The 25,874-nt window shown below is 36.9% G+C and overlaps 2 protein-coding genes and 1 pseudogene across 6 annotated transcripts; all 3 read left to right on the forward strand.

Annotated features, from left to right (window-relative positions):
- The first annotated feature begins 120 nt into the window (after positions 1 to 120).
- LOC132632335 (pentatricopeptide repeat-containing protein At5g16860-like) lies at positions 121 to 11,809 on the forward strand. Of its 5 annotated transcripts, XM_060348227.1 has the most exons (5): positions 121 to 3,126; positions 4,692 to 4,743; positions 10,496 to 10,568; positions 10,991 to 11,173; positions 11,379 to 11,809. In XM_060348227.1, the coding sequence occupies exon 1, from the start codon at positions 191 to 193 to the stop codon at positions 2,717 to 2,719; it is 2,529 nt and encodes an 842-aa protein (XP_060204210.1). In that variant the 5' UTR covers positions 121 to 190; the 3' UTR covers positions 2,720 to 3,126; positions 4,692 to 4,743; positions 10,496 to 10,568; positions 10,991 to 11,173; positions 11,379 to 11,809. The 5 variants fall into 5 exon arrangements, with proteins under 5 accessions (XP_060204210.1, XP_060204213.1, XP_060204209.1 ...); XM_060348230.1 differs by lacking the exon at positions 10,496 to 10,568 and having other exon boundaries at positions 10,991 to 11,187; XM_060348226.1 differs by lacking the exon at positions 10,496 to 10,568.
- Positions 10,498 to 13,932, forward strand: LOC132631307 (pentatricopeptide repeat-containing protein At5g16860-like; annotated as a pseudogene).
- Positions 13,933 to 22,094: 8,162 nt separating this feature from the next.
- On the forward strand, positions 22,095 to 24,970 carry LOC132634135 (potassium transporter 10-like). Its single transcript, XM_060350437.1, has 8 exons — positions 22,095 to 22,324; positions 22,426 to 22,479; positions 22,570 to 22,620; positions 22,737 to 22,994; positions 23,109 to 23,161; positions 23,242 to 23,365; positions 23,452 to 23,706; positions 23,835 to 24,970. The coding sequence occupies exons 1-8, from the start codon at positions 22,156 to 22,158 to the stop codon at positions 24,878 to 24,880; spliced, it is 2,010 nt and encodes a 669-aa protein (XP_060206420.1). The 5' UTR covers positions 22,095 to 22,155; the 3' UTR covers positions 24,881 to 24,970.
- The last annotated feature ends 904 nt before the right edge of the window (positions 24,971 to 25,874 follow it).

Raw genomic sequence — 25,874 nt, forward strand, 5'->3', positions numbered from 1 at the left:
AAAGTCATTTTTCTCATTTGCAAGAATTTTTCTTTTTTTTAGAAAAAATATTTTTTAAATATGTTGACCAATAGAACATGAAAAAAAATTTAAATATATTTTCCTCCATATAGAACACACCCTTATTCCCCCTTAAAAAGACCGTTTCAGTTTATCGATTTATTTGAAGTACTGAGGGCAGTTGGGGAGTATGCTTGTTCCCTCGTCATTACACTCAGCTCTACTTCACTTTCCCTTCAAAATCAGTTCCTTTTTTGCTTTCTTCTCTTCATCAACGCCATTACACAGAACAACAACTCCTTCTTCTTCTTCTTCTTCTTTTACCCACTTACTCAAACAATGCAAATCTTGTATCAAGGCCAAACTCGTCATTACCGGCGCTTTTTCACCCTCAGGAAACCCGACAACATGGTCATCCCATGTTGTTTTCTGGTGGAACAACCTCATCAAGCGCAGTGTTATTCTCCGACATCACGAAACTGCTCTAACCCTCTTTAGAGAAATGTTAAGACTTGATTGGAAACCCGATGGCTACACATATCCGTATGTACTTAAAGCATGTGGTGAGATTAAGTCTCTAATTTGCGGTGAATCTGTACATGGAATGGTTTTACTATCTGGGTTGGACTCAAATGTGTTTGTGTGTAATGGGGTTATTGCTATGTATGGGAAATGTGGGTTGTTGGGTCATGCACGCCAGGTGTTTGATGAAATGCTTGTGAGAGGAACTGCTGATGTTATTTCGTGGAATTCTATTGTGGCTGCTTATGTACACAAGGATGAGGATACGAAGGTTTTGGCGTTGTTTGATTTGATGGTTTCGTTGAATAAGTTTGAGCTGCGTCCTGATGCTGTTAGTTTAGTTAATGTGCTTCCAGCTTGTGGTTCTATGGGGGCGTGGAGACGAGGGAAACAACTTCATGGTTATGCGATTCGGAGATGTTTACATGAGGATGTGTTTGTGGGAAATGCGGTCGTTGATATGTATGCGAAATGCAAGCGTTTGGATGATGCTAACAAGGTTTTCGAGCTAATGGAGGTGAAAGATGTGGTTTCTTGGAACGCGTTGGTAACTGGGTACTCTCAGATAGGACGATTTGGTGAGGCTTTGAGACTGTTTGAGAGAATGAGGGAAGAAGAGATTGATTTGAATGTTGTGACATGGAGTGCTGTGATTTCGGGGTATGCACAGAGGGATTTAGGCTATGAAGCGCTCAATATCTTTAGGGAAATGAGGCTTTCTCGGGCAGAGCCAAATGTCATCACTCTTGTTTCTGTGCTTTCAGGTTGTGCTGCTATTGGAGCACTGTGTCAAGGGAAGGAAACTCATTGCTATGCCATTAAAAGAATGCTGAGTTTGGAAGGCAGCAATGCTGAGGAAGATCTCATGGTGATTAATGCTCTGATTGACATGTATGCAAAGTGCAAGGAGATGAAAATTGCTCAGGCTATGTTTGATGATATTGACAGGAGAGATAGGAATGTCGTCACATGGACAGTCATGATTGGTGGACATGCCCAGCATGGCGATGCCAATGATGCTATAGAACTTTTTTCGGCCATGCTGAAGGATGAGTACTCTGTAATCCCAAATGCATATACTATATCATCTTCTCTGGTGGCTTGCGCTCGTCTGTCTAGTCTTAGGATTGGTAGACAAGTTCATGCATATGTGTTACGACAAGGGTATGAACCTACAATGGTTTTTGTGGCTAACTGTCTCATTGACATGTATGCCAAATCTGGAGATGTTGATGCAGCTAGACTTGTGTTTGATAACATGAGCCAGAGGAATACTGTGTCATGGACATCCCTGATGACTGGCTATGGAATGCATGGTCGCGGGGAGGAGGCTCTCCAAGTGTTTAACGTGATGAGAGGAGCAGGTCTCCCCATAGATGGTGTAACTTTTCTTGTTGTGCTATATGCTTGTAGCCACTCTGGTATGGTTGACCAGGGTATGAATTACTTCAACAATATGAAGGAGGATTTTGGAGTTGTTGCTGGGGCTGAACACTATGCTTGCATGATTGATATTTTGGGTCGTGCTGGTCGACTGGATGAAGCTATGAAGCTCATTGAACGCATGCCAATGGAACCAACCTCAGTAGTATGGGTTGCACTACTTAGTGCTTGTAGAGTCCATAAAAATGTGGATCTTGCGGAGCATGCTGCTGCAAAGCTGTCAGAACTGGAATCTGAGAATGATGGGACTTATACACTTCTTTCAAATATATATGCTAATGCCAAACGTTGGAAAGATGTGGCCCGGGTTAGATCTCTCATGAAACATTCTGGCATAAGGAAGAGACCCGGATGTAGTTGGGTTCAAGGAAAGAAGGAGACTGTTACATTTTTTGTGGGGGACAGATCTCATCCAATGTCTGAAAAGATATATGATCTCCTAGAAGACCTGATTCACTGTATCAAAGCAATGGGCTATATACCGGAGACAAGTTTTGCTCTTCATGATGTGGATGATGAGGAGAAAGGCGATCTTCTTATTGAACATAGCGAAAAGCTGGCCCTTGCTTATGGCATTCTCACGTCAGCTCCTGGAGTGCCTATTAGAATAACCAAGAACCTGCGAGTTTGTGGAGACTGTCATACTGCAATGACATACATCTCCAAAATCATTGAACATGAAATTATACTGAGGGACTCAAGTCGCTTTCATCATATCAAGAATGGATCTTGCTCTTGTCGAGGGTTTTGGTAGAAACTTTTGTTCTTGTGGAACATTTGGAATTTCTGATGGTATACAAGAAAAAAGCTCTTGGAAATGAAGTAGAAGTTCATAATCAAATTATTGAACTGCGAGATTTGGCATACTTCTGCTTTCCAGAACAGAGGCGGATCCAGGATTTAAATTTTACGAGTTCAACATTTAAGGTTCTTAGCATTCAACCCATTATATCGTTAAAATTATGGGTTCATATCTACTACTTGTTGCAACTTTAGTGATTTTTACACATAAATTTATGCACCGTGCTAAAAGTACTGGGTTCAGATGAACCCGGTACCGCCACCTCTGTTCCAGAAGAGTGACACCGTGAATGCAACAACATGGGAGCAAGAGTATAGAGTGAGGCATTTTCTTTTTAACGGTACTTCCTTTCCATCAAGGTAAGCTAATTATTGTGATTTTTGTGTATTATAAAAGTTCTTCTCCGTTAATGCAGAGGAAGCACCAACAACTAGTCCTTCAGTTGATTCTAATTTGACACTTTTATGTTTTAGTTTGATTTTGTTTTGTAGTACTCCCTCCGCTCCATTTTACTTGTCGTCCTTATTAAAAATAGATGGTCCAATATAGTTGTCATTTTAGAGAACCAAGATATAATTAATCCTTAGTTTTCACCTCTACCCTTACTGAATAAATGTGGAGAGAGATTAATGTGGTGAAAAAGAGAGTAGTATTAATTGGGATCAAAGAATAAATAAGGATAATTCAGTCAATTACCCCTTTAGTTAATGTTTTCTTAAGGGGCGTAAAAAAAATGACAAGTAAAATGGACCGGAGGGAATAGTACTTGTTTTAGCAATGGAAATTAATTGCCTTATTAGCTATTGGGCAAGCACAGTGAATGGGACTACTCTCCAGTGTTCCTGTTACTCTGATTTGTCCTTTGCTGCCATTAACGTTAATGCAAAGAGCAAACAGTGAACATTAACCTCATCCTTGATATAATAGCTAATTCTTTTACGAGTGCCTGGAACCTATTGGATAAGGCAGCTGCCAGCATCAGCAAACTTTCCTCTCCCATTTAATTGTTCTGTGGTGAAGAGAGTTTAAACTTTGCTTGAGAGTTTCTTAAGGGTGTTTTTATTTATTCCTTATTTATGATTGCAAGCAAGAGGCGGTCCGTGTTTCTTTTAAGAGTAATGCAATGTATATGAGATCTGCCATTTGATACGTGGCTTCTTATAATGTTAACTTTTTAGGAGAGAGAGAGAGAGATTGAAGAAACAAACCATGTTCTTTTTGTTGGTTTGCAATTAACTTGGTGTTGATCTAATGGAGAATCTTAAGGTTGTACATCTCGTACTGGGACCAGTTTCATGACAATCAAAGCTCTTGTAAATGCAAATAATGAGTTTGAGAACAGCACTGAGTGCAGAACCAACAACTTTTAAATTTAGCAAAAAGTTGCTTATGGTTGTCTCACTGAGTGTGCCATAAAGATTACATTGTTTTGTTTTTTCTTAAGAAAATAGCACCAAACTCAATACATGTGCGTGATCCTGCTTATTTTATACTTCTCTTTTACATTAGATGGCCATACTACAATGAAGAGAAATCATGGTTTCTTTGACATCCTATTTGGCTATTTGTGCAAGCCATCAATTACCAACATCCAAATGCTGATTTTATTCTGTAACCCTATCTTTTTGTTGATGGACCATTTTAATACCATGAATATAATTGTCATCACTCTCCTGAAAAGTTGGGATTGAATCCCTCAATTCTGGAACATAAAAAGGTGAACATGGGCCCATTCACCTGCCATGTGGACAGTTTTGCTATTATATGGTTTTAATATAGTCTCCTCCTTTCGTTTCCCCATGCAAGTTTTGACATGTTAGCAATTTTGCACATCTCATTTCTCGAACCTCTGTTATGTGGTTTTGGGTTGATGAGTAAGAAGTCAAAACTATTATGATTAACTTGTTTCTGCTTTCCTTTGCAGTCTCTATTTTCCAAGCTCGATAAACTAGTGGCCCCCGATAGGCCAGCTTATGGTAAGATTCTCTGCACAGGCTCAGCAAGTAAGATGCTGAGCAAGTAAGATTGTTTATAAGTCACTCTATGAATGAGTTTCAATTTCGATGTCATGGATATTTATTGGACTATTCCCATTTCAGCCTGATAATTCTCCTGCATCTGGAACCAGGACCTTTCCTCTAGAAAGTTGGTTAAAGGATTGTTGAAGATACTAGATAGAAAAGTGAAACCGAAGAGAAAAATTCATTCATATATGTAAACAAAGAACCATTGAAAATGCCCTAGAAATTGGGTTCTCAAGGACAAATCAAATGTGTGTGTGTGTAATTATTTGACAGCTCAAAAAGTTAATGCTTTATGTAGAATTTCAAGAAGAAGAGAAAGTATTCTTTGTATTTCTTGATAATTTACATCCCATGACAATGAGTATTTATACAATAAGTCCTATAACTAAATAAAGAAAGAGAATATTACACAATCATTACATAATCTATCTATATCAATTACTCTTATAATTATGCTAGGAAATCCATATCAATCAACACTCCCCCTCAAGTTGGGGCAAAGATGTCGCACATGCCCAACTTGCAAACTAGTGTATGGAAAGTCCGTTTGGTGAGGCCTTTGGTAAACACATCAGTTAGCTGCTTTCTTGATGACACATGGAACAAACTCAAGACACCATCCATAACTTTTTCTTTGATGAAGTGTCGATCAATTTCAACATGCTTTGTTCGGTCATGCTGAACTGGATTATGAGCTATACTGATTGCAGCTTTGTTGTCACAATACAAGGAAATCTTTCCCTTTTCAGACAATCTCAATTCCTCTAATAGCTTTCGTAACCATAAAAGTTCACAAACACCCTGAGCCATAGCTCTATATTCTGCTTCCGCACTTGATCTAGCAACAACAGTTTGCTTCTTGCTTCTCCAAGTGACCAGGTTTCCTCCTACGAGTGTACAATAACCGGATGTAGATCTTCGATCATCTAGAGATCCTGCCCAATCCGCATCTGTAAAGGCTTTTATTTTGAGGTGACCATGTCTGGAGAAAAGTAGATCTTTCCCTGGCGCAGACTTCAGATACCGCAAAATGCGAAAGACAGCTTCCATATGAGGATCTCGAGGATCATGCATGAACTGACTCACTAGGCTGATTGAATAGGCTATATCTGGTCTAGTGTGAGAGAGATAAATGAGTCTTCCAACCAGCCTCTGATATCTCTCCTTATCAACTGACTTTCCAACTCCACTTTGTAGTTTGTGATTGCTTTCCATGGGTGATTCTGCTGGTTTGCAACCTGTCATACTAGTTTCTTTCAAGAGGTCCAGAATATACTTTCTTTGGGAAATAAAAATTCCTCTATTTGATCTAGCAACCTCGATACCCAAGAAGTATTGCAATTTTCCAAGATCCTTGATCTCAAATTCTTGAGCCAACAACTTCTTCAATCGGGTCATTTCCTTCTTGTCATCTCCTGTCATTACTATGTCATCAACATAAACTATGAGAAGAGTGAGTTTACCTTTTTGATGTCTTATGAAAAGAGTGTGATCAGCATTGCATTGTTGGTAACCAAAAGAGATCATTGCTTTGCAGAATCTATCAAACCAAGTTCTGGGAGACTGCTTCAGTCCATACAAGGCTTTCTTCAGTCTGCATACCTTTCCTTGACTCTGTTTATTACCAAAACCAGGAGGAATCTCCATATACACTTCTTCTTCTAAGTTTCGATGAAGAAATGCATTCTTCACATCAAACTGCTGTAAGTCCCAATAAAGATTAGTTGCACAAGACAAAAGAATTCTAATGGTGTTCATTTTTGCAACAGGGGCAAATGTCTCTTGATAATCCACTCCATAGGTCTGAGTAAATCCCTTAGCCACCAATCTCGCTTTGAATCTTTCAATCGAACCATCAACTTTATGTTTCACAGTGAAGACCCATTTACAACCAACTAGTTTTTTTGTCTGGAGGTGGTGTGACAAGTTCCCAAGTCTCATTCTTTGACAAGGCCTTCATTTCTTCAAGCATAGCTTGCTTCCATTTGGAATCTGCAAAAGCTTCCCTCCAATTCTGGGGAATGGACACAGAAGAAATAGACAAGGCAAAAGCTCTATAGGAGGGAGACAGAGAATTATAAGAGACAAAGTTAGATAAAGGGTGTTTGGTGCAAAATCTGACTCCTTTCCTATGAGCAATAGACAAATCTAACTCATTAGGAACTATAGATGACTCATTAGATGAAGAAGGTTCGGCTTCGGCAGATTGCATGATAGCTTCTTCTGCTCTATTCCTCCTTGAGTAAGTTATCAAATCAGGCCTATCCAAACGACCAATAGTCTCCCCCTGAATTCTTTTTCCAATTTCATTTTCTCTTGTTTCAACAATGGAATTAGGAAAAAACATCTCTTCTTCCTTATAATTCTCCCCGTGAAGAGGTGATGGTGTAATACTGAAATAGGACTCAGATTCTCGAAAGGTAACATCCATGCTGACGAAGGTTCTCCGGGAAGGAGAGTGATAACATTTGTACCCTTTCTGTGTTGGAGAATACCCAATAAAGACACACTTAAGAGCTCTAGGATTAAGTTTTCCAGAGTTCCTAGTGTGAACAAAGCAAACACATCCAAATATCTTGGGAGGAACAGTATAGTCATTTCTACCCTTTAAAGCTTCCAAAGGACTTTGAAAGTTAAGAGTTTTAAGTGGCATTCTATTGATGAGATAAGCAGCTACTAGAATGGCATTCCTCCAGTAAGGTTTCAGCAGATTCATGGTAAACAAAAGGGATCTTGCAACCCTCAGGGGTTGGCCTGGTGGCAATTGGCTTGAGCCTTGGGGTGCTCCCTTTCAAGGTCTCAAGTTCGAAACCCACTGGGTGCAAACAATATCTGAGGGCCATCGAACTGGGTAAAACCCTGAATTACCCGTGGTGCACTTGCGGGAAACTCCTTGCCGAGGGCCTGTGCACCCCCGGGATTAGTCAGGGCTCAAAGAGCCTCGGACACCCGGTGCTTAATCAAAAAAAAAAAAGGGATCTTGCTACTTCTAACAAATGCCTATTTTTTCTTTCAGCAACCCCATTTTGTGCGCTAGTATAAGGACAACTAGTTTTGGTGGATTATCCCAAAAGACTCCAAGTAAGCTCTAAAAGTTTTATTCATGTATTCTGTACCATTGTCAGTTCGAAAGATCTTTATCTTAGCCTCAAATTGAGTACAGATCATCTTATGAAATGACTGAAAACATGTGAAAACTTCACTTTTGGCTTTCAACAGATATACCCATGTTATTCTAGTGCAACAATCAATAAAAGTAACAAACCATCGACTACCAGACAAAGAAGGTGTTTCAGTAGGGCCCCATACATCAGAATGAATGGTCGAAAAAGGAATTGTGCTTTTATTGTCACTCGGAGGATAAGAGTTTTTAGTGTGCTTGGCATATTCACAAGCATCACAAGACAAAGATTCAAACTCAGTTCTGGAAAATAAACTAGGATATAACCTTTTTAAAGCAAAAAAGGAAGGGTGTCCCAACCGTCTATGCCACTGCATTATTTCTTGGTTGACATCCTTATTTGTTCCTAAATAAGCTTGACCAGAATCTCGAGCTCCATTGATCAAATATAAGCCATCATACAATCTACCACTGCCAATCTTCTTCCCTCATTGAAGGTCCTTAAAAACACAATGATCAGGAAAGAATTTTACACTACAGTTTAGTGCTTTTGTGATAGCGCTAACAGATAATAGATTAACAGGAAAGTCAGGAACATGAAGAATGGATGATAAGGTAATATCAGGAGTACAAAGCAGTGAACCTGTTCCAGAGACGGGGGGAGCCTATTGGCTATTCGGACATAATCCCCTTTGGGACTAGGAGAGTAATTTTGAAGGCCTTTAGAAGAGCCTGTCATGTATCTATTCGCACCAGAATCAATAATCTAAGAATTAAGCTGAGCATTAAAGGCAATACCTGACTGGACATAATTGAAACTAGCAGCACTTGAAGAGTCAAGTTTGTTCAAAAGACGACGAAGTTGTTGAACTTCATCTGGAGACAAAGTTTCTCCAGAAATAGTGTCTCTAAACGTCTCCACATTTTTTGCAATATTAGACTGACCAGCACTGATTTGTGAAAGAGAACTATTATTTGCTCCCTTTGTATCTCTCATAGTTTGAACAGTCATAGATCTAAATAATTTAGATGTGTTCCAAGAAAGAAATACCTCACAAACAGATGCCGTGGATAAACACTGTCGAAAAAAAAGAAAAAAATCTGAACCTGAAAAGTCGCCGGAAAACACGCCAGAAAAATCTGAAACAGTGGCTGTAGGTGCAAAATATCGCCGGAAAATAAAACTGCAGATCTCTAAAAAACAGTAGATCTCGCCGGAAAAAATGGCTGCCACGCTGGAACCTTAATTTTCGGTTATCGGAAAAAATCACAAACTGGTAAGGCTGACTCGGATTGTTCCAGTAACTCCAACGGAAGAAAAAAAATTCTGAAAAACTGACCGGAAGGAGCTTGTGTTGCGGACAGCCACCAAGAGAGGGAAAACTCGACCTCTTTGAGAAAAAAAAAAAAGGAACCCTAGTGATGCGAGGGAGATAACTCACCTCTAAAAGGCAGCAATGGCTCTGATACCATGTAGAATTTCAAGAAGAAGAGAAAGTATTCTTTGTATTTCTTGATAATTTACATCCCATGACAATGGGTATTTATACAATAAGTCCTATAACTAAATAAAGAAAGAGAATATTACATAATCAAAGAGAATATTACACAATCATTACATAATCTATCTATATCAATTACTCCTACAATTATGCTAGGAAATCCATATCAATCAACACTTTATTTTAAAAAAAGGTAAAATTTGCATCAACAAGTTCTCGGCTGATTTCAAGAGTGTATATATCTTTTGCGCATTCTCCCAATCAGTTTGACTGGGCTTGTTTACCGGTCCAAATGTGCAAATGTTCCACATATTGTAGAATGACACATCCTCTAGCTCCCCAGTGTAATTATTTCAACAGATTGCTCAGTCACATAAATGGAAGTGAACAATCTTTTTGGCAAGTAACTGAAAACACGCAAGTGCAGATTTTTTTGTCAATATATTTTAGTCATGTTAGTATGTTTACTTTAGGTCCTATGCTTTCTAGGTCTTTTAGCCTTTTAGAGACTCTTATGCCAATAACGAATAGAAAATAGAGAGACTTCTAGTGCTTTTATTATTCATTTATTTTGTATGATGTTGGCCTGAGATGAATTTAAATGGAAAAAACATGGTCAGTAAGGTTTCATATAGCCGCAACCAACTTGTGTGAAACTAAGGTGTAGTTGTTGTCTTTGTAAATGAAGACATGCAGGTGAAGCAATTGTAGAATGACACATCCTCTAGCTCCCCAGTGTAATTATTTCAACAGATTTCTCAGTCACATAAATGGAAGTGAACAATCTTTTTGGCAAGTAACTGAAAACACGCAAGTGCAGATTTTTTTGTCAATATATTTTAGTCATGTTAGTATGTTTACTTTAGGTCCTATGCTTTCTAGGTCTTTTAGCCTTTTAGAGACTCTTATGCCAATAACGAATAGAAAATAGAGAGACTTCTAGTGCTTTTATTATTCATTTATTTTGTATGATGTTGGCCTGAGATGAATTTAAATGGAAAAAACATGGTCAGTGAGGTTTCATATAGCCGCAACCAACTTGTGTGAAACTAAGGTGTAGTTGTTGTCTTTGTAAATGAAGACATGCAGGTGAAGCAATTCTATTACGAGAGAAATTTGACGCATTTGATGGCATCATAATGACAGATTCTATCGTATGTTTGGAAGCTAACTCGTCTTGCTATATATATATATATACCTATAAATTTAGTGATTGGAGCTTCACAATCTGCAGTTTTTATTTCAGAATTCATTGCAACTGAAGTCTGCCTAGTTCCTAGATATATGTGCATATATTATCTATGTCATTTGTGATACCTCACCAAAGAATTAATACTTTTAAAAGAATGTGAGTAAAGGGTAATGGTGTATGTTTTCGCCTTAGCTTAAGTGTAACTGACCTGTCTTCATAAAATGCCAAAAAAGGTTTTAAAATGCTTCTATCAGTTTTGTTCCTAAAAAGGTAGAAGTGTAAAGTAGAATCCATTTTTCAAACTAAAAGTGCATCAGAATGCTAAGAAGCTAATTTCCTTTTTGGATCAATTAGCCAAGCTTATCTGAATTTTAAATGTTCTAGGGTCTCAATTTTGGCTTTACATAAAGCACTCTCAGATCAACCAAGGGACCCTTTGGTGGTTGCTGCATTTAGCCTTTGGAATGTCAGGATCTGGACTTGGCAGCTTTAAAAGAGGAAGTTGTGGAACTGGCATTTGTCTCACAAGCAGTGGCAAACTAACCTAAAGCGCCCTATTCAGATCTAGTAAGCTGATTTCCGTAATAATCTTTCACTTTTGGTTCTTGCTATTCTTCATGACTTATCCTTTATTTCCTCTCCTGGTCGTTTGGCCTTTGGTTTCAATTGTCCTATTATATTTGTGGCATACAGCTATGAACCAAAAGAAAGTTGATACTCATCTGCCAAAGAAAGAGGCAAGTTAATCTCTTCCGTTTTCATTCTTTTGCAGGTATTTATTCCATTAGCTCTCTATTTAAAGGCGTGCAAGGGTTGCCAATGCATTAGAAAGGGGAAGGAGAAGGGATTTGTACCTAAGCAAGGTAGCAAGATAGACTATGAGTTGTTAGCTTTGGGTAGCCTACAGGAAGTCCGACATGTCTTTGCAAGGATTGTCTTCGATACCATATATCCATTAAACACTGGCGAGGATGATACCTAAATTTACAGCAGAAGTCATGTGTATTTGCCAATAGAATGTAATGTGATTTGCAGGAAAGGATGATCGGTTAAGTGTAGGAAATAGCTTGATCCTATAAAAGAGTTTTCCTGTTTACTCTTATCTATTTGCTAGTTTTTGGTGAAGGTCTTTTCTTTGTGGTTTTAGATACAAATTTTATAATGAATGAAGAAAAGAAATATCATCTCATCACATGAGAACCATGAAGTGGAGTAGCAACATATTCTCATTATAAATTTGACATATTATTGTAAATCCAAAAAACGTGGTTACAGACCAAGTGATACTACTTTAAACTCAATAATGCCGAGGATGATTATCCTCCAAAATATATTATATTACTGCAGAACTTGAAAGAATTCAAAACTAATGCTACTATATATAAAACGTCAAAACTATAAATTGAAAAAGAATTTCCAGTTTCCTTCTACCCCTAGTGGAAAACAAGAAGATATTGCGCAATCATCAATAAATTCTTCACTTCTGGGCAGGAAGAGCAACGCCACCGGTGGTTGGCCTGCAAGGAGAGTAATGTAAGCATCAGTTCAAGATATTACAAGTGCACTAGAATAGTATCTTTTTCTTGATCAGTGATAGTGGAGAATATATAAGGTAGAAGAAGCTTACAGGCCAACAAAAACTTTGAAAGAATCATAGATGCCCCATTGTGTTCTAGTGAGTGTGCCAATCATAAATATACGAAGCGCTCAATATCTTTAAGGAGATGAAGCTTGCTGGGGAAGAGCCAAATGTCGTCACTCTTGTCTCTGTGCTTTCAGGTTGTGCTGCTATTGGAGCATTACGTCAAGGGAAGGAAACTCATTGCTCTGCCATTAAAAGAATGTTGAGTTTGGAAGGCAGCAATGCTGAGGAGGATCTCATGGTGATCAATGCGCTGATTGACATGTATGCAAAGTGCAAGGAGATGAAAGTTGCTCAGGCCATGTTTGATGATATTGACAGGAGAGATAGGAATGTTGTCACATGGACAGTCATGATTGGTGGATATGCCCAGCATGGCAATGCCAATGATGCTTTAGAACATTTTTCGGCCATGCTGAAGGATGAGTGCTATGTAATGCCAAATGCATATACTATATTATGTGTTCTGGTGGCTTGTGCTCGTCTGTCTAGTCTTAGGATTGGTAGCCAAATTCATGCATATGAGTTACGACAATGGTATGAACCTACAATAGTCTTTGTGGCTAATTGTCTCATTGACATGTATGCCAAATCTGGAGATGTTTGATAACATGCGCCAGAGGAATACTATGTCATGGACATCCCTGATGACTGGCTATGGAATGGATGGTCGTGGGGAGCAGGCTCTCCCAGTGTTTAACGTGATGAGAGGAGTAGGTCTGCCCATAGATGGTGTAACTTTTCTAGTTGGGGCTATATGCTTGTAGCCACCGTGGAATGGTTGACCAGGGTATGATTTACTTCAACAACATGAAGGGGGATTTTGGAGTTGTGCCTGGGGCTGAACACTATGCCTGCATGATTGATATTTTGGGTCGTGCTGGTCGACTGGAGGAAGCTATGAAGCTCATTGAACGCATGCCAATGGAACCAACCTCAGCAGAATGGGTTGCACTGTTTAGTGCCTGTAGAGTCCATAAAAATGTGGATCTTGCGGAGCATGCTGCTGCAAAGCTGTCAGAATTGGAATCTGAGAATGATGGGACTTATACACTTCTTTGAAATATATATGCTAATGCCGAACATTGGAAAGATGTGGCCCGGGTTAGATCTCTTATGAAAAATTCTGGCATAAAGAAGAGACCCGGATGTAGTTGGGTTCAAGGAATGAAGGAGACTGTTACATTCTTTGTCGGGGACAGATCTCATCCAATGTCTGAAAAGATATATAGTCTGCTAGAAGACCTGATTCACCGTATCAAAGCAATGGGCATAATCCAGAGACAAGTTTTGCGCTTCATGATGTAGATGATGAGGAGAAAGGCGATCTTGTTGAATATAGTGAAAAACTGGCCCTTGCTTATGGCATTCTCACGTCAGCACCTGGAGTGCCTATTAGAATAACCAAGAACCTGCGAGTTTGTGGAGACTGTCATACTGCAATGACATACATCACCAAAATCATTGAACATGAAATTATACTGAGGGACTCAAGTCGCTTCCATCATATCAAGAATGGATCTTGCTCTTGTAGAGGGTTTTGGTAGGAAAGTTTGTTCTTGTGGAACATTTGGAATTTGGATGGTATACAAGAAAAAAGCTCTTGGAAATTAAGTAGAAGTTCATAAACAAGTCATTGGACTGTTAGATTTGGAACACTTCTGCTTTCAAGAAGAGTTGACACAGTGAGTGCAACAGCATACATGGAAGCAAGAGTACAGAGTGGGGCATTTTCTTTTTAATGGCAATCCCTTTTCATCAAGGTAAGCTAATTATTGTCGTTTTTGTGTATTCTAAAAGTTCCTCTACATTAATGCACAGGAAGCACCAACAACTAGTCCTGCAGATTGTGTTTTGTACATATCATTCAGAAGAATCCTTCTGCAATTGAGGTGTGGAATTGCAGCATAATATTCTATTTCCTTCCAGCCTATCACTATTGGATGTGCTGAAAATCTGCAAAGCAAAGAAGGTAAAGCAAAGAAGCTTTAAGATATTGTCTAAAAAGGTGAGAAGTAGTTTGTGTTTGTGCACTCTTTTTCTCAATGCTTCCTCTGCTAGCTTTGTTGATATACAATTATAATTTATACATGGATATTAGCTTCATTCCCTGATGTTAATGTTAGAGGCATACATCAGAATCAGCTGTCCTTAGTGGGAATGCTTAATTAGCGCATGTGATGATGGAATACCAAACTGAAATGGTTAATTAGAATACTTTTGAGATGCTAGCAGGACATTCTATAAAAGAAGAGAGAAATTTTCTTTTCTCAAAGTTACTGTCAAACCTCTCTATAACAACATCATTTGTTCCGATATGATTTGGCAGCTATAGCAAAGTGCGGTTATAAAAAACCTATAATATAACATAACATGAAAGATCGGTTCCACTAAAAACATGGTTGATATAGTGAAATGTTGTTATAGAGGTATAGAGAGGTCTGACTGTATAAGGATGTATTCATGTGCATCTATACACAGAACATATTACCTTATAAAACTTAACGCTTTTCTCAAACAGTATATTACTCCGATTTATTGTTTCAGGTGCACAATTGCATCTGTATGTTATATTATTAGCAAGGCATTGTCAAAATCTGTCAGTTACTGGATGTTGATCAGAGTGAATCTCTTCCAGAAATGCCTTACCTTAGTTGTCATCCTTACTTTGTGCAAAAGAAATATTCGTTTCACTTTGGGTACAATTTTTGTTGAAATGGTGCAAAGGGAGTGCCCGTTCTAAACACACTGGAGGCACGCCTAGATCTATACTTTTTGACCATTTTTGTAAAGAAAAAAATCCAACAACACCATTTACTGGAAAGGGCTCTCCCTTTGCACCATTTCAAGAAAAAACTCCGTTATATTATTACCAAGGCTCTGTCAAAATATTGGTTAATGGATGTTGTTCAGAGTGGATCTTTTCCAGAAAATATCTTACCTTGGTTGTCATCCTTACTTTGACCAAAAGAGAAATAAGTTTCACTTTGGTATTTTTCTGAATGTAGAGACAAACATGTTTTATGATGCATTAGGCTAATCTAAATGTATTTCTTCATTTAATGCCTATTATTTAACTAACCGTGGTGTCCAAAGCTTTGTCATTTGTGAAGTGACTTGGTGATCGCAAATTGATGTCACACATTAAATCTCTATCATTAGTTATTCTTTCCTGTTAATTTGCATTATCCCAGTAGTTACTTATCCAGACAAAAAAAGATGCATTTATCCCAATAGTTTGACAAGATCATCCATTGTTTCCTCAAGGCCAGTAGCAACATCTGAGAAAGGACTTATTCTATAAAAGAAGCTATATGGTTTTCTGGTAGGCTTGGCACCCTGCAGCAGAGGGGGATCCAGGATTTGGAGGTTCCGGGTGCCATTTTTTTTTTTAATCCAAGAGACTAAATATTTAGTCGGTTTGATTATGTTGGGCTTCGGGTCAGGTTATTCATCTTTTCAAATTATATTCGGGTCGAGTTATTCATTTTCTCAATTTATATTAGACATATTGATCGAACCGAAAAACATACTCCCTCTGGCCCGTTTCGTCGCACCATTCGAATTTCGAGAGTCAAACTTGTTAATTTTAACAATGAATTCGGACATAGGATCTTCAAATTTTTTAACATAAAATTTAATATTTGAAAACTACATAAAAAGTACTATAATTCACAATAATTGACATTATAAAATATTTAAAAGACATGAAAGATTGTGGTCAAAGAAAACCCCGTTTAACTTTCAAAATATGAAAGGTACCACATAAATTGGGACGGAAGGAGTAATAATTATAACAACTTGGCGTACAAAGGTTTTTGTTCTTATGGTAGAGAGAGAAGATCTTTGGACTAAAAACTTATGATAATTTAAAATTTTATATTTAAGCAAATAATCAATAACAGGGAAAAAAGAGAGTCAAGAATTAATAAATAAAGATAGTCAACAGTATTAATAATTAAAAGCAAGTCAAGAGGAATTAAGGAATTGAAGAGAAAAAAAAGAAAGGAAAGAGGCAACTGTGCTGCTATGTCTATTTAGTAAGCAAGCCAAAAATTTAACTAAAGTAGTGCAAGTGAGGCTCGATCCCTCATCACCAAGGAGGTATCTTCGGCCCTTTACCACAGGCACCATCCTTTATCTGTTACTACGAGTGGCAATATAATTATTCATAGGATCTTATATCTATAGATACATATATACATAGTGTTTTCACCGAAGCTTGCGGGTGGCGTGGCACTCCCTTGGGCCTTAGTGGATCCGCCCCTGCCCTGCAGTTTCAAAAGCTTGGAAGCCTATGTAGTCTATTTTTGAAAGCCTCAGGGTTTAGGATGGACCAAGAGTTCATGATGTTGGAAGTTCCAGAATAAGAGGTTGATAGTTTTTTAGTAGCAGTTTTTCCACAATAATCCGTAGTAAGTTTTTTTTCCCATCTTTGAGAGCCTGCTGTTTAAATCTCATTAAAGAAAGAGGCCGAGACTTACTTCCATGTACCTATTTTTTGTCCTGTGTTACATCTCTTTGTTCCTTCTATAAGCTTGTAATTTTGTGGGTATACCGACTTTGTTTGTAGAACTTCCAAGTTGCACATTGAGATTTGCTTTGACAGAGACAAAAGGTTGTAGCATTTGGGTGGAAGTACTTTTGATGGATGGGATGGCTTTTTTGGCAAGAGCTTATGAGCTCAGATCTCCTTGTCCAAATCATCTTTCTGACATACCTATGGAAAACTATAGCAGTTTTTTTATATTTCCATGCAAAAGGGTATCCTGGAAGAATCTTTTTCAAAACAAGATATAATACTGGATCTGTCTGAAAAGTCTGAAGCATATGACTGGGTGTTATGTAGGAAATTATACTTTTTCATTCGCAAAAATATTTTTCTTTCTGTTGTTTTTCTCTGTGTCTACGAAACTTGACATTTTTGGAAGTGTACACTGGGTCCTTCCAAGCACAGGAAACCCGTTGAAGATTAAACAGTTCTACTAGACCATGTACATGCCAAGATTGAAGAACAAATTCAGATGCTGTTTGTTTGAAGTGTCCTAGAGATGTACTAACATCGATCTCACCACTACCAAGGGTTGTAGTAGGATGGATAGTGTTCCTCCACCCTTAATCAAAGGTCTCGGATTTGAGCAGTACGAATGGAAAAGATCTTGTTACGGTTATTTCACCTTTAGTAGATCTTATGCAGCATGAATCCGGATTAGTCGGGGCTCCAAAACAGATACCTGATATCAGATGAAACCAAAAAAACATTGATCTCACGGATGCTCACCAAATAAATTATCAGAGATGAAGAACAAATCTAAATGGTGTTTGTTTAGAGTCCGGAGCCGAAAGGCACTAAAATGCACAAAATAAACCAAAAAGGGTGCTCCATTCCACAATATACCAAAAGGGGTATAACGTGGAGGGGCCAACGTTATACCCCCAATTTTTTTTCCCCTGTCAGACAAAAGAAAAAAAAAATTAATTTAAAAGTATAACGTGGATCATTCCACGTTATACAATGTTTTCATCTTCCCATTTCATTCATTAATACACGACAAAGATGACTCTTCCCATTTCATTCTACTAGTCATATATATTTTACCCCCCTCCACCGCCCCCCCCCCCCCCCACCCAACGTTTTACAAAAATAGTTTGTAAGACGTTGGCCAAATTTAAATTATATCCGGTTGTTTTTTTAATTAAAAAAAATTCAGTGATTTTTTAATTTTTAACTGAAACATACGCCACAAGTCATATAGTAATTAACTCAAACAAATATTTTAACTCATACAATAATTAAATATGTGTTATATATGCGAACATTAAAAAAATATTAAAATATAAGTTAAATAAATGTCACACATTAACTGAGTAGTAAATGTTAAATTACATACGTTATTAAACGGCAGAAGACATTATATATTCTTGAAAGATTACATAAGGAAACAACGATCGTACAACTTAGGAAAAAACATAAGAACCAACAAGCAACAACAACTACTGATTTCTGTCGGGGCAGCGATTCTTGTTATGACCTGTTTGCTTGTAATTTTTTGCTCGCATGGCTAGGAAGTGTAGTACGTGCAAGCAAACAGGTCATAACAAGAATCGCTGCCCCGACAGAAATCAATAGTTGTTGTTGCTTGTTGGTTCTTATGTTTTTTCCTAAGTTGTACGATCGTTGTTTCCTTATGTAATCTTTCAAGAATATATAATATGTCTTCTGCTGTTTAATAACGTATGTAATTTAACATTTACTACTCAGTTAATGTGTGACATTTATTTAACTTATATTTTAATATTTTTTTAATGTTCGCATATATAACACATATTTAATTATTGTATGAGTTAAAATATTTGTTTGAGTTAATTACTATATGACTTGTGGCGTATGTTTGAGTTAAAAATTAAAAAATCACTGAATTTTTTTTTATTAAAAAAACAACCGGATATAATTTAAATCTGGCCAACGTCTTACAAACTATTTTTGTAAAACGTTGCGGGGGTGGGAGGGGGTAATATATATATATATATATATATATATATATATATATATATATATATATATATATATATATATATATATAACGTGGACTGATCCACGTTATACAATATATATGACTATTAGAATGAAATGGGAAGATGAAAACATTGTATAACGTGAATTATAAATTTTGTATAACGTGGATCATTCCACGTTATACTTTTAATTTTTTTTTTTTTTTTGTCTGACAGGGGAAAAAAACTGGGGTAATAACGTTGGCCCCTCCACGTTATACCCTTTTGGTATATTGTGGAATGGAGTACCCCTTTTGATTTATTTTGTGCATTTTAGTGCCCTTTAGGCTCCGAACTCGTTTGTGTAAGTCTTCAGAGATTAGGTAGTTATTAAATCATCTCACGCATGCTTGCCAAAGCACTTATCGGATGTGATCAATGACCATATTAGCATAACACTAATTACTATACTATTCATTTTTAGTTACCATGGCAAATTGACAGACTCCAGGAACTCATTTAATAGTACAAATGGAATTTTCTAGGTTTGAGGAAATACTAATGGAATAGTCCAAGAATGGAATATACTGGCGGGAAATTGGCATTTCTCCAAATGGAGTCCTCTGTTTATGCATTGATAGCTCAATTGTCACTTTGTAGTTGTCGTTTCCAAGCTTTGTTCGGCAATGATTTTGAATAATAAAATCATCAATTTATTATTTTTGTAAAACAGAGTCAGCAATGACGAAACCATTCAATACCAGAAACAGTGTAACACAAAGTATTTAAGGTATATATATTGATATCGTTTTTTCGCATTATCTCAGTGTAGTTTGTGATAGGGGTGTCAATGGTTTTCAAAAAACCGACTTAATCGACCAAATCGTACCGTACCGAACCGATTTTTAGATTTCTTTTAATAAAATCGACGGTTTTTATATAAATTTATAACCGTACCGAATAATTAGGTTTGTTTTTAATTTTATAAAAATAAATCGAAAAAATACCGAACTGAACCGAATAAGTATATATAAGTAAAATATATTTTATATATTAAATTTACATACTATAAAATATTAAAATTTTCGCCTTGGGTTTGGGATGATGAAAACGACTACAAGCTGGCAACATAATTAACTCCTATTGAACTTAAATTAGGTCTAACATCTCGAGTAGTAACTAGTAAGCTACAAGGTATTCCAACGATTTTGGATAGAAAGCTACAAAATATTAGATATTTTTCCTCTCTTATGATTTTAAATTCTCTCAGTGGATACTCAATCTTAGTAGTCTCAGTTCTTGAGTCTCGTCTTCATTGATTTTCCCCCCTCGTGCAATCTAAAATATAGTTATTTTTGCTTAACATTATTTTACACTATTGTAAAATAGTGGGATCAATCTTTATTCTTGTTGTCTTTCATATTTTCTTGATTCATCACCTTTTAATCAGTAAAAATATTTAGAGAGTGTTGTATGTATGATATTGTGTCTTAACTTTTACTAGTGACTATAACATGATGTTCTTTTAAAAAAAAAAAAAACGAAATTTAGCCGAACCGTACCGATACCGAAGAGAAACCGACATGATGGGACGGTTTCGAAAAGTCTAGTTTTGGTTCTACAAAATGAAATAACCAAAAAATTAATACGGTAAAGTTTTTATAAAATAACCGCCCGAACCATACCATTGACACCCCTAGTTTGTGATGGCAAAGTTGTTACGATTTTTATAATGTTACTGACTAGTGTTTATTATAGAAATTTACTTATTACGTTTTAAGTAACTCGATTGTGTAAATATTTTTTCAACCTTCAGTAATATAAGACTTAAAACTCATTGATAAAGACTTCATTTATCCTTTTCTCTTTGACCCAAAAAATAAAGAAAATACTAGATTTCCAGAATTCAGAAAAAAAAAAATACCGTGGAATATGATTAGTTCAACCAGTCAGCATCGCATGTGAATAATTAAAAACTCTTCCTTTCAGTCCTAACTAAACCGAACATGTGATGCAATACCAAAAGTTTATTCTGATTTTCTTCCACTTATATATAACTCAGTCCACTCTCTAGGATCTTTTTGCCGTACTCAATTTCAGAATTTTAAAATAGGGGTTCCTTGTTTGTTTTGGCTAAGGATATACAACTTATGCCTTAATATAATTGCTCTAGTTCTCTAACAAAGTAGATGTTAGACAAATGACATAGCATTTAGACTTGTAATATTATAGTAGTAAAATACCATAGTTCTTCCCTTGTGCTATGCTGTCAAAACTCTATATATTTGGACCTTGTTCCTAACGTGTGTCTCCCTCGTATCAACCGTTAGTCAATTCCTCTCAGCAACTTATGTGTTTAATGTTGTTGCTCTCTTAATCCTTTCACTTGAAAATGGAGTTCTTACTTTAAATTTGTCAAAGGCTATCTTGCATTCCTGCTTCGTTTATCTGAGATATGGATCCTTCACTCAGCCCTGTGTCCATTCATTATGCTATTAAGGTAAGCGTTCCCCACACTTTTTAATGAATTTTCAATCATTTGTAAATATTGTGGTCATGTGATCAAGAGGTTACCATTGTTGGTGTGCAAACAAAATCCACATTAGAAGTTGGTGAGGAAAAGAAGCTAGGATATGTTGTACATTGATACTCTTAATGGTTTGAGAGAGAGTGACCTTTTGGGAAAAACCGTATGGGGCTTAGCTAAAACGGATAATATCCCATCATGAGTATCTTTGGACAGTTTTAGCCCAACAGTTCAAGATATTAAAACAGTTTCGTGTAGAAATGCAAAGTAATATTTTGTGCAATAGACCTAATGTAATCAGATTCTTTTTCAGACCCCCAAATTAGTGGCAGGAGCACCTGGAATTTGAACCTATGATTTAAAACAATTTTTGAATTTTGAAACTCCAGCTACTTCAGTTTCAAAAGCTAAACTGGCTTTGTCCAAAGCTTTACATGGTTTCATTTCATCACTATGCTAGAAGTCATTCATGTTTTATTCCTTTGTGTGGTGAATTTGTAGAAAGAGACGTGGAGGCGTACCGTTGTTCTGTCGTTTCAAACCCTCGGAGTAGTATATGGTCGACTAAGCACTACTCCCTTGTATGCATTCGGTTCAATTGATCCTAGCAACATCAAATCAGGAGAGCAGATATATGAACTCTTCTCCTTTGTTTTTTGGACTTTAACCATTATTCCCTTGTTGAAATATGCCTTTATAGTCTTGAAGGCTGATGATAACGGAGAAGGTAAATTAAAAACCTCTGGCTAAGATTGATATGTTCAAATCATATAGATTCGTTGTATGTCTAAATGTTAATGAATTGTTGCAGGTGGCACGTTTGCTTTGTATTCCCTACTTTGTAGGCGCGCCAACGTAGGTCTGCTTCCGAGTGATTTAAGTGTTATGGAGCTTATGCATCAAGAGGAAGGAACTCCGTCTAAAATGAAGGTGGAATCAAGGGCAAGAAGAGCGATTGGAAGATATAAAAGCAGCCACTACTTGCTGCTATTTTTGGCGTTGCTTGGTTCCTGTTTGATAATCTGTGATGGAATTTTTACCCCTGCTCTTTCGGGTTAGTCTTATCACTATTATTCTCACTACTTGGGGATTTTTCAGATTACGCCCTAATTTCACACGATTGGGTTTTAAAATGATTTCCTGTTTTCATTTTAGTTTTATCAGCAACGTCAAATCTGAGACGTTCATTGTCAAAATTGGCACCCCGATGTAAGAATTTATTATTAGTACTTATCAAGCAAGATATTTATATAATACTCAGGACTTTGGAGCTGATTTTTGTTATACAACTTTTATCAGTTACCTCTTCAGAAAAGGCAAGACAATCAGTTGACAGGTATTTAAAGAGATGTAAGTGTCCTAACCTGCAACTTTCTGTTTTGGACATTGAAATAGCAAGGATTTACTTTTTGGAGGATAGTGATACTGCATCTTTAGCTACTAATTCGTTAAAATGGTACTGACAGATATACCAGTTCCAGTAGCATGTGCCATCTTGATTTGCCTTTTCATGCTGCAACGATATGGGACAAACAGAATTGGTTTCATCTTTGCTCCAATTGTCATCATGTGGCTCATGTTTATAAGTGGGTTTGGAATCTACAATATAATTCATCATCCCCAAATCTTCTGGGCTATATCCCCAACATACATGTTTAGGTTCATTAAGACAATAGATATCCCAAGTTGGAAACTTCTAAGCAATGTTGCCTTATGTATAGCGGGTTAGTTGTCTTAACTGGAATTTATGTATTGCACCTTCATTTTGATGTTCATCAATTATCTCCAAGTAATTCTGAAACCAAAGTTTTCTGATATATGAAGGCTTACATTTTCAGGTTCAGAGGCAATGTTTGCAGATTTAGGTCACTTTTCAAAGCGATCTATTAAGGTACTTACATAATTCATTAGCCATTCTTAAATAGGTACGTGATCAAGGAGATAAAAATATACAGGATGCTATTTGTGCAGGTAACTTTTGTCTTTTTGGTATATCCAGCGCTTGTATTATGTTATGCTGGTCAAGCAGCCTATTTTTCCAAACGCCTTGGCACTTCAGATGATGTTGCTCATCTTAGTGAATCTGTGACACATAGTAAGTTTGACAAAATGTTTTTTTATAGTTGTCATGGTAGTGGTTTGTTCCTTCGAATTTCTAATCCTCAATTATCAACTGCTCAGGACACCTTATTCATATATTCAACATATTGTCCCTTTTTGCTTCCCTCGTGGGAAGCCAAGCTACGATTACTGCAAGTTTTTCCATCATAAACCAGTGTCAAGCACTTGCTTGCTTCCCGAGAGTCAAAGTTATCCACACATCAGAAAAAGTACATGGACAGGTTTATGTTCCTGATGTAAACTGGATGCTCATGTTCCTTAGCCTGTCAATCTTGATAGGTTTTCGAGATATATCAGCTATTGCAAACGCTACAGGTATAACTTTATACAGTGATCAAAAACTTTAGTTTCTTTTGGTGTTTAGCACTAAGCATTTCTGACTCCCATATTGTTACTGGCACAAATGTTATCTCATAAATTTTTTTGCTCAATTTTTGTCCCAGGTTTAGCTGTTATTTGTGGAATGCTAGTGACAACTTGTCTTATGTCACTAATTATAGCACTGCAATGGGAGAAGATTCTTGCATTTCTCTCTGTGTTGTTTTTGTTATTCTTTGGTTCAATAGAGGCATTGTACCTATTGTCCTGTTTCTTGAACTTTATCAAGGGAGCTTGGTGCGTCGTTTTTCTGTCATTGATTTTTATGACAATCATGGTCTCTTGGCACTATGGTACTATCAAAAAGTACGAATTCGACATACAGAACAAGGTGACTGTGGACTGGCTGACAGATTTAAGTCCTGGACTTGGAGTTTCTAGAGTGTCCGGTATTGGGTTCATCCATAGTAATATTGTGACAGGAATTCCAGCTTTTTTCTCTCATTTCATTACTAACCTCCCTGCATTCCATCAAGTGCTGATTTTACTGTCCTTCAAGTCTTTGCCCGTGCCATACATTCCCAAAAACGAGCGATACCTCATTGGCAGGATTGGCCATAAAGAATACAAGATATATAGGTGCATTGTTCGATATGGATATCGTGATCATGTAAGGGATGTTAATGATTTTGAGGATCAGATTATTAGCTCGATAGGCGAGTTCATCGCCAGAGAGGAACGGCATCAGGAACCCTTGGTTTTACAAGAAGGAAGAATGATAATTTTGGGGACCAATGGAAATGCATTAGTCCCTGTTGTTGAACAAAATGAAAGTGATGAACAAGTAACAGATATTGAAAATCCTGAAAATCCTACTACTACTACTACTACTACAAGGAGAAAAAAAGTTAGATTTATGTTGCCTGCAAGTAGTCCTAAGATGAATCCATCAGTAAGGAAGGAACTTCAAGAAATTGTTGATGCAAGGGAAAGTGGCACTGCCTATTTTTTGGGACATTCACACTTGAAAGTACGCAAAGGGTCGAATTTTGTGAAGCAATTTCTTGTGATGGCTTATGCTTTTCTTGATAGGAATTGCAGAGAGCCTCCAATTGCATTAGACATTCCTCATGCTGCTCGTTTGGAGGTTGGAATGGTGTATACAATATAGTAATATAATTTGCAAATGAAGCAATAAATATATTATGTCCCAGTCGTCGTAGAGTTAGAACTCAAAGTTTTTAAAATTCTTTTAATTGGAAAGGCGTTAATAGAAATTCAATATCTTTCAACCGAGTCAAACGGAGAAATTGCGTAAAAAGAACACCATAAGGGGTGATCTTGAACTTTTGGCTTTGTTTAATGAAATCCTTAAAAAATGACCTTTGGCTAATTGTTGCATATAACTAAACTTCCTTAACCCATCCCACTTCTCCCCTTTTTACTTTGGTTTAGTAGTTTATTGGCATAGAAATCTCAATGATACTAGGATGTTCTCATTTAGAAGATCAAAGCTATGAAAATCTCACAATAAATTCAAGAAAACCAGTAAGTGATACTCCATAATGCAATGAAATAGTAGGGCCAGATTAAAAGCACTAGCTTCCGAAATATGTTTTCATTACCGCCAAAAGGTAGAGTGGGATGATTAAACTTCTCTAATACCCTTAATCTTGGTAATTAAGAACTTCTTGATGGGGCGCTTTACCCACCTTAAAGGGATTAACCGGTGTGAATTCATATCAGTCAGGCTAAGCAAGAGGGTTCGAATTACCAATGGTGTTGTTTTCTACCATCACCTATTACATCATTTCAAATCTCTGTCAGTCGATATTATCGATCTAAATAATTTTATCTTATGACCATATAGTAGAGTAATTATTTCCATTCATCATTTTTTCATTAATATTGCATGTATATAGGACCTTATGAAAGGTACTGTAGAGCTTTAAGACTTGAGAATAAGATTATAGAGCTAGGTAAAGCGAGTTGCGGCCTTATATGCATGCGGAAATGAGATAAATCAATATCATTAGTGCTTATGCTCTGCAAATATGATTAGATACGGAAGCCAAAACTAAATTTTGGGAAGATATGGCACCTTGGTTCAAGAGATTCTAGGCGACCAACAGATTTTTATTAGGGGAGATCTAAATGATCATGTA

The sequence above is a fragment of the Lycium barbarum genome, chromosome 3, assembly GCF_019175385.1.
Source record: "Lycium barbarum isolate Lr01 chromosome 3, ASM1917538v2, whole genome shotgun sequence".
Classification (NCBI taxonomy): Eukaryota; Viridiplantae; Streptophyta; class Magnoliopsida; order Solanales; family Solanaceae; genus Lycium; species Lycium barbarum.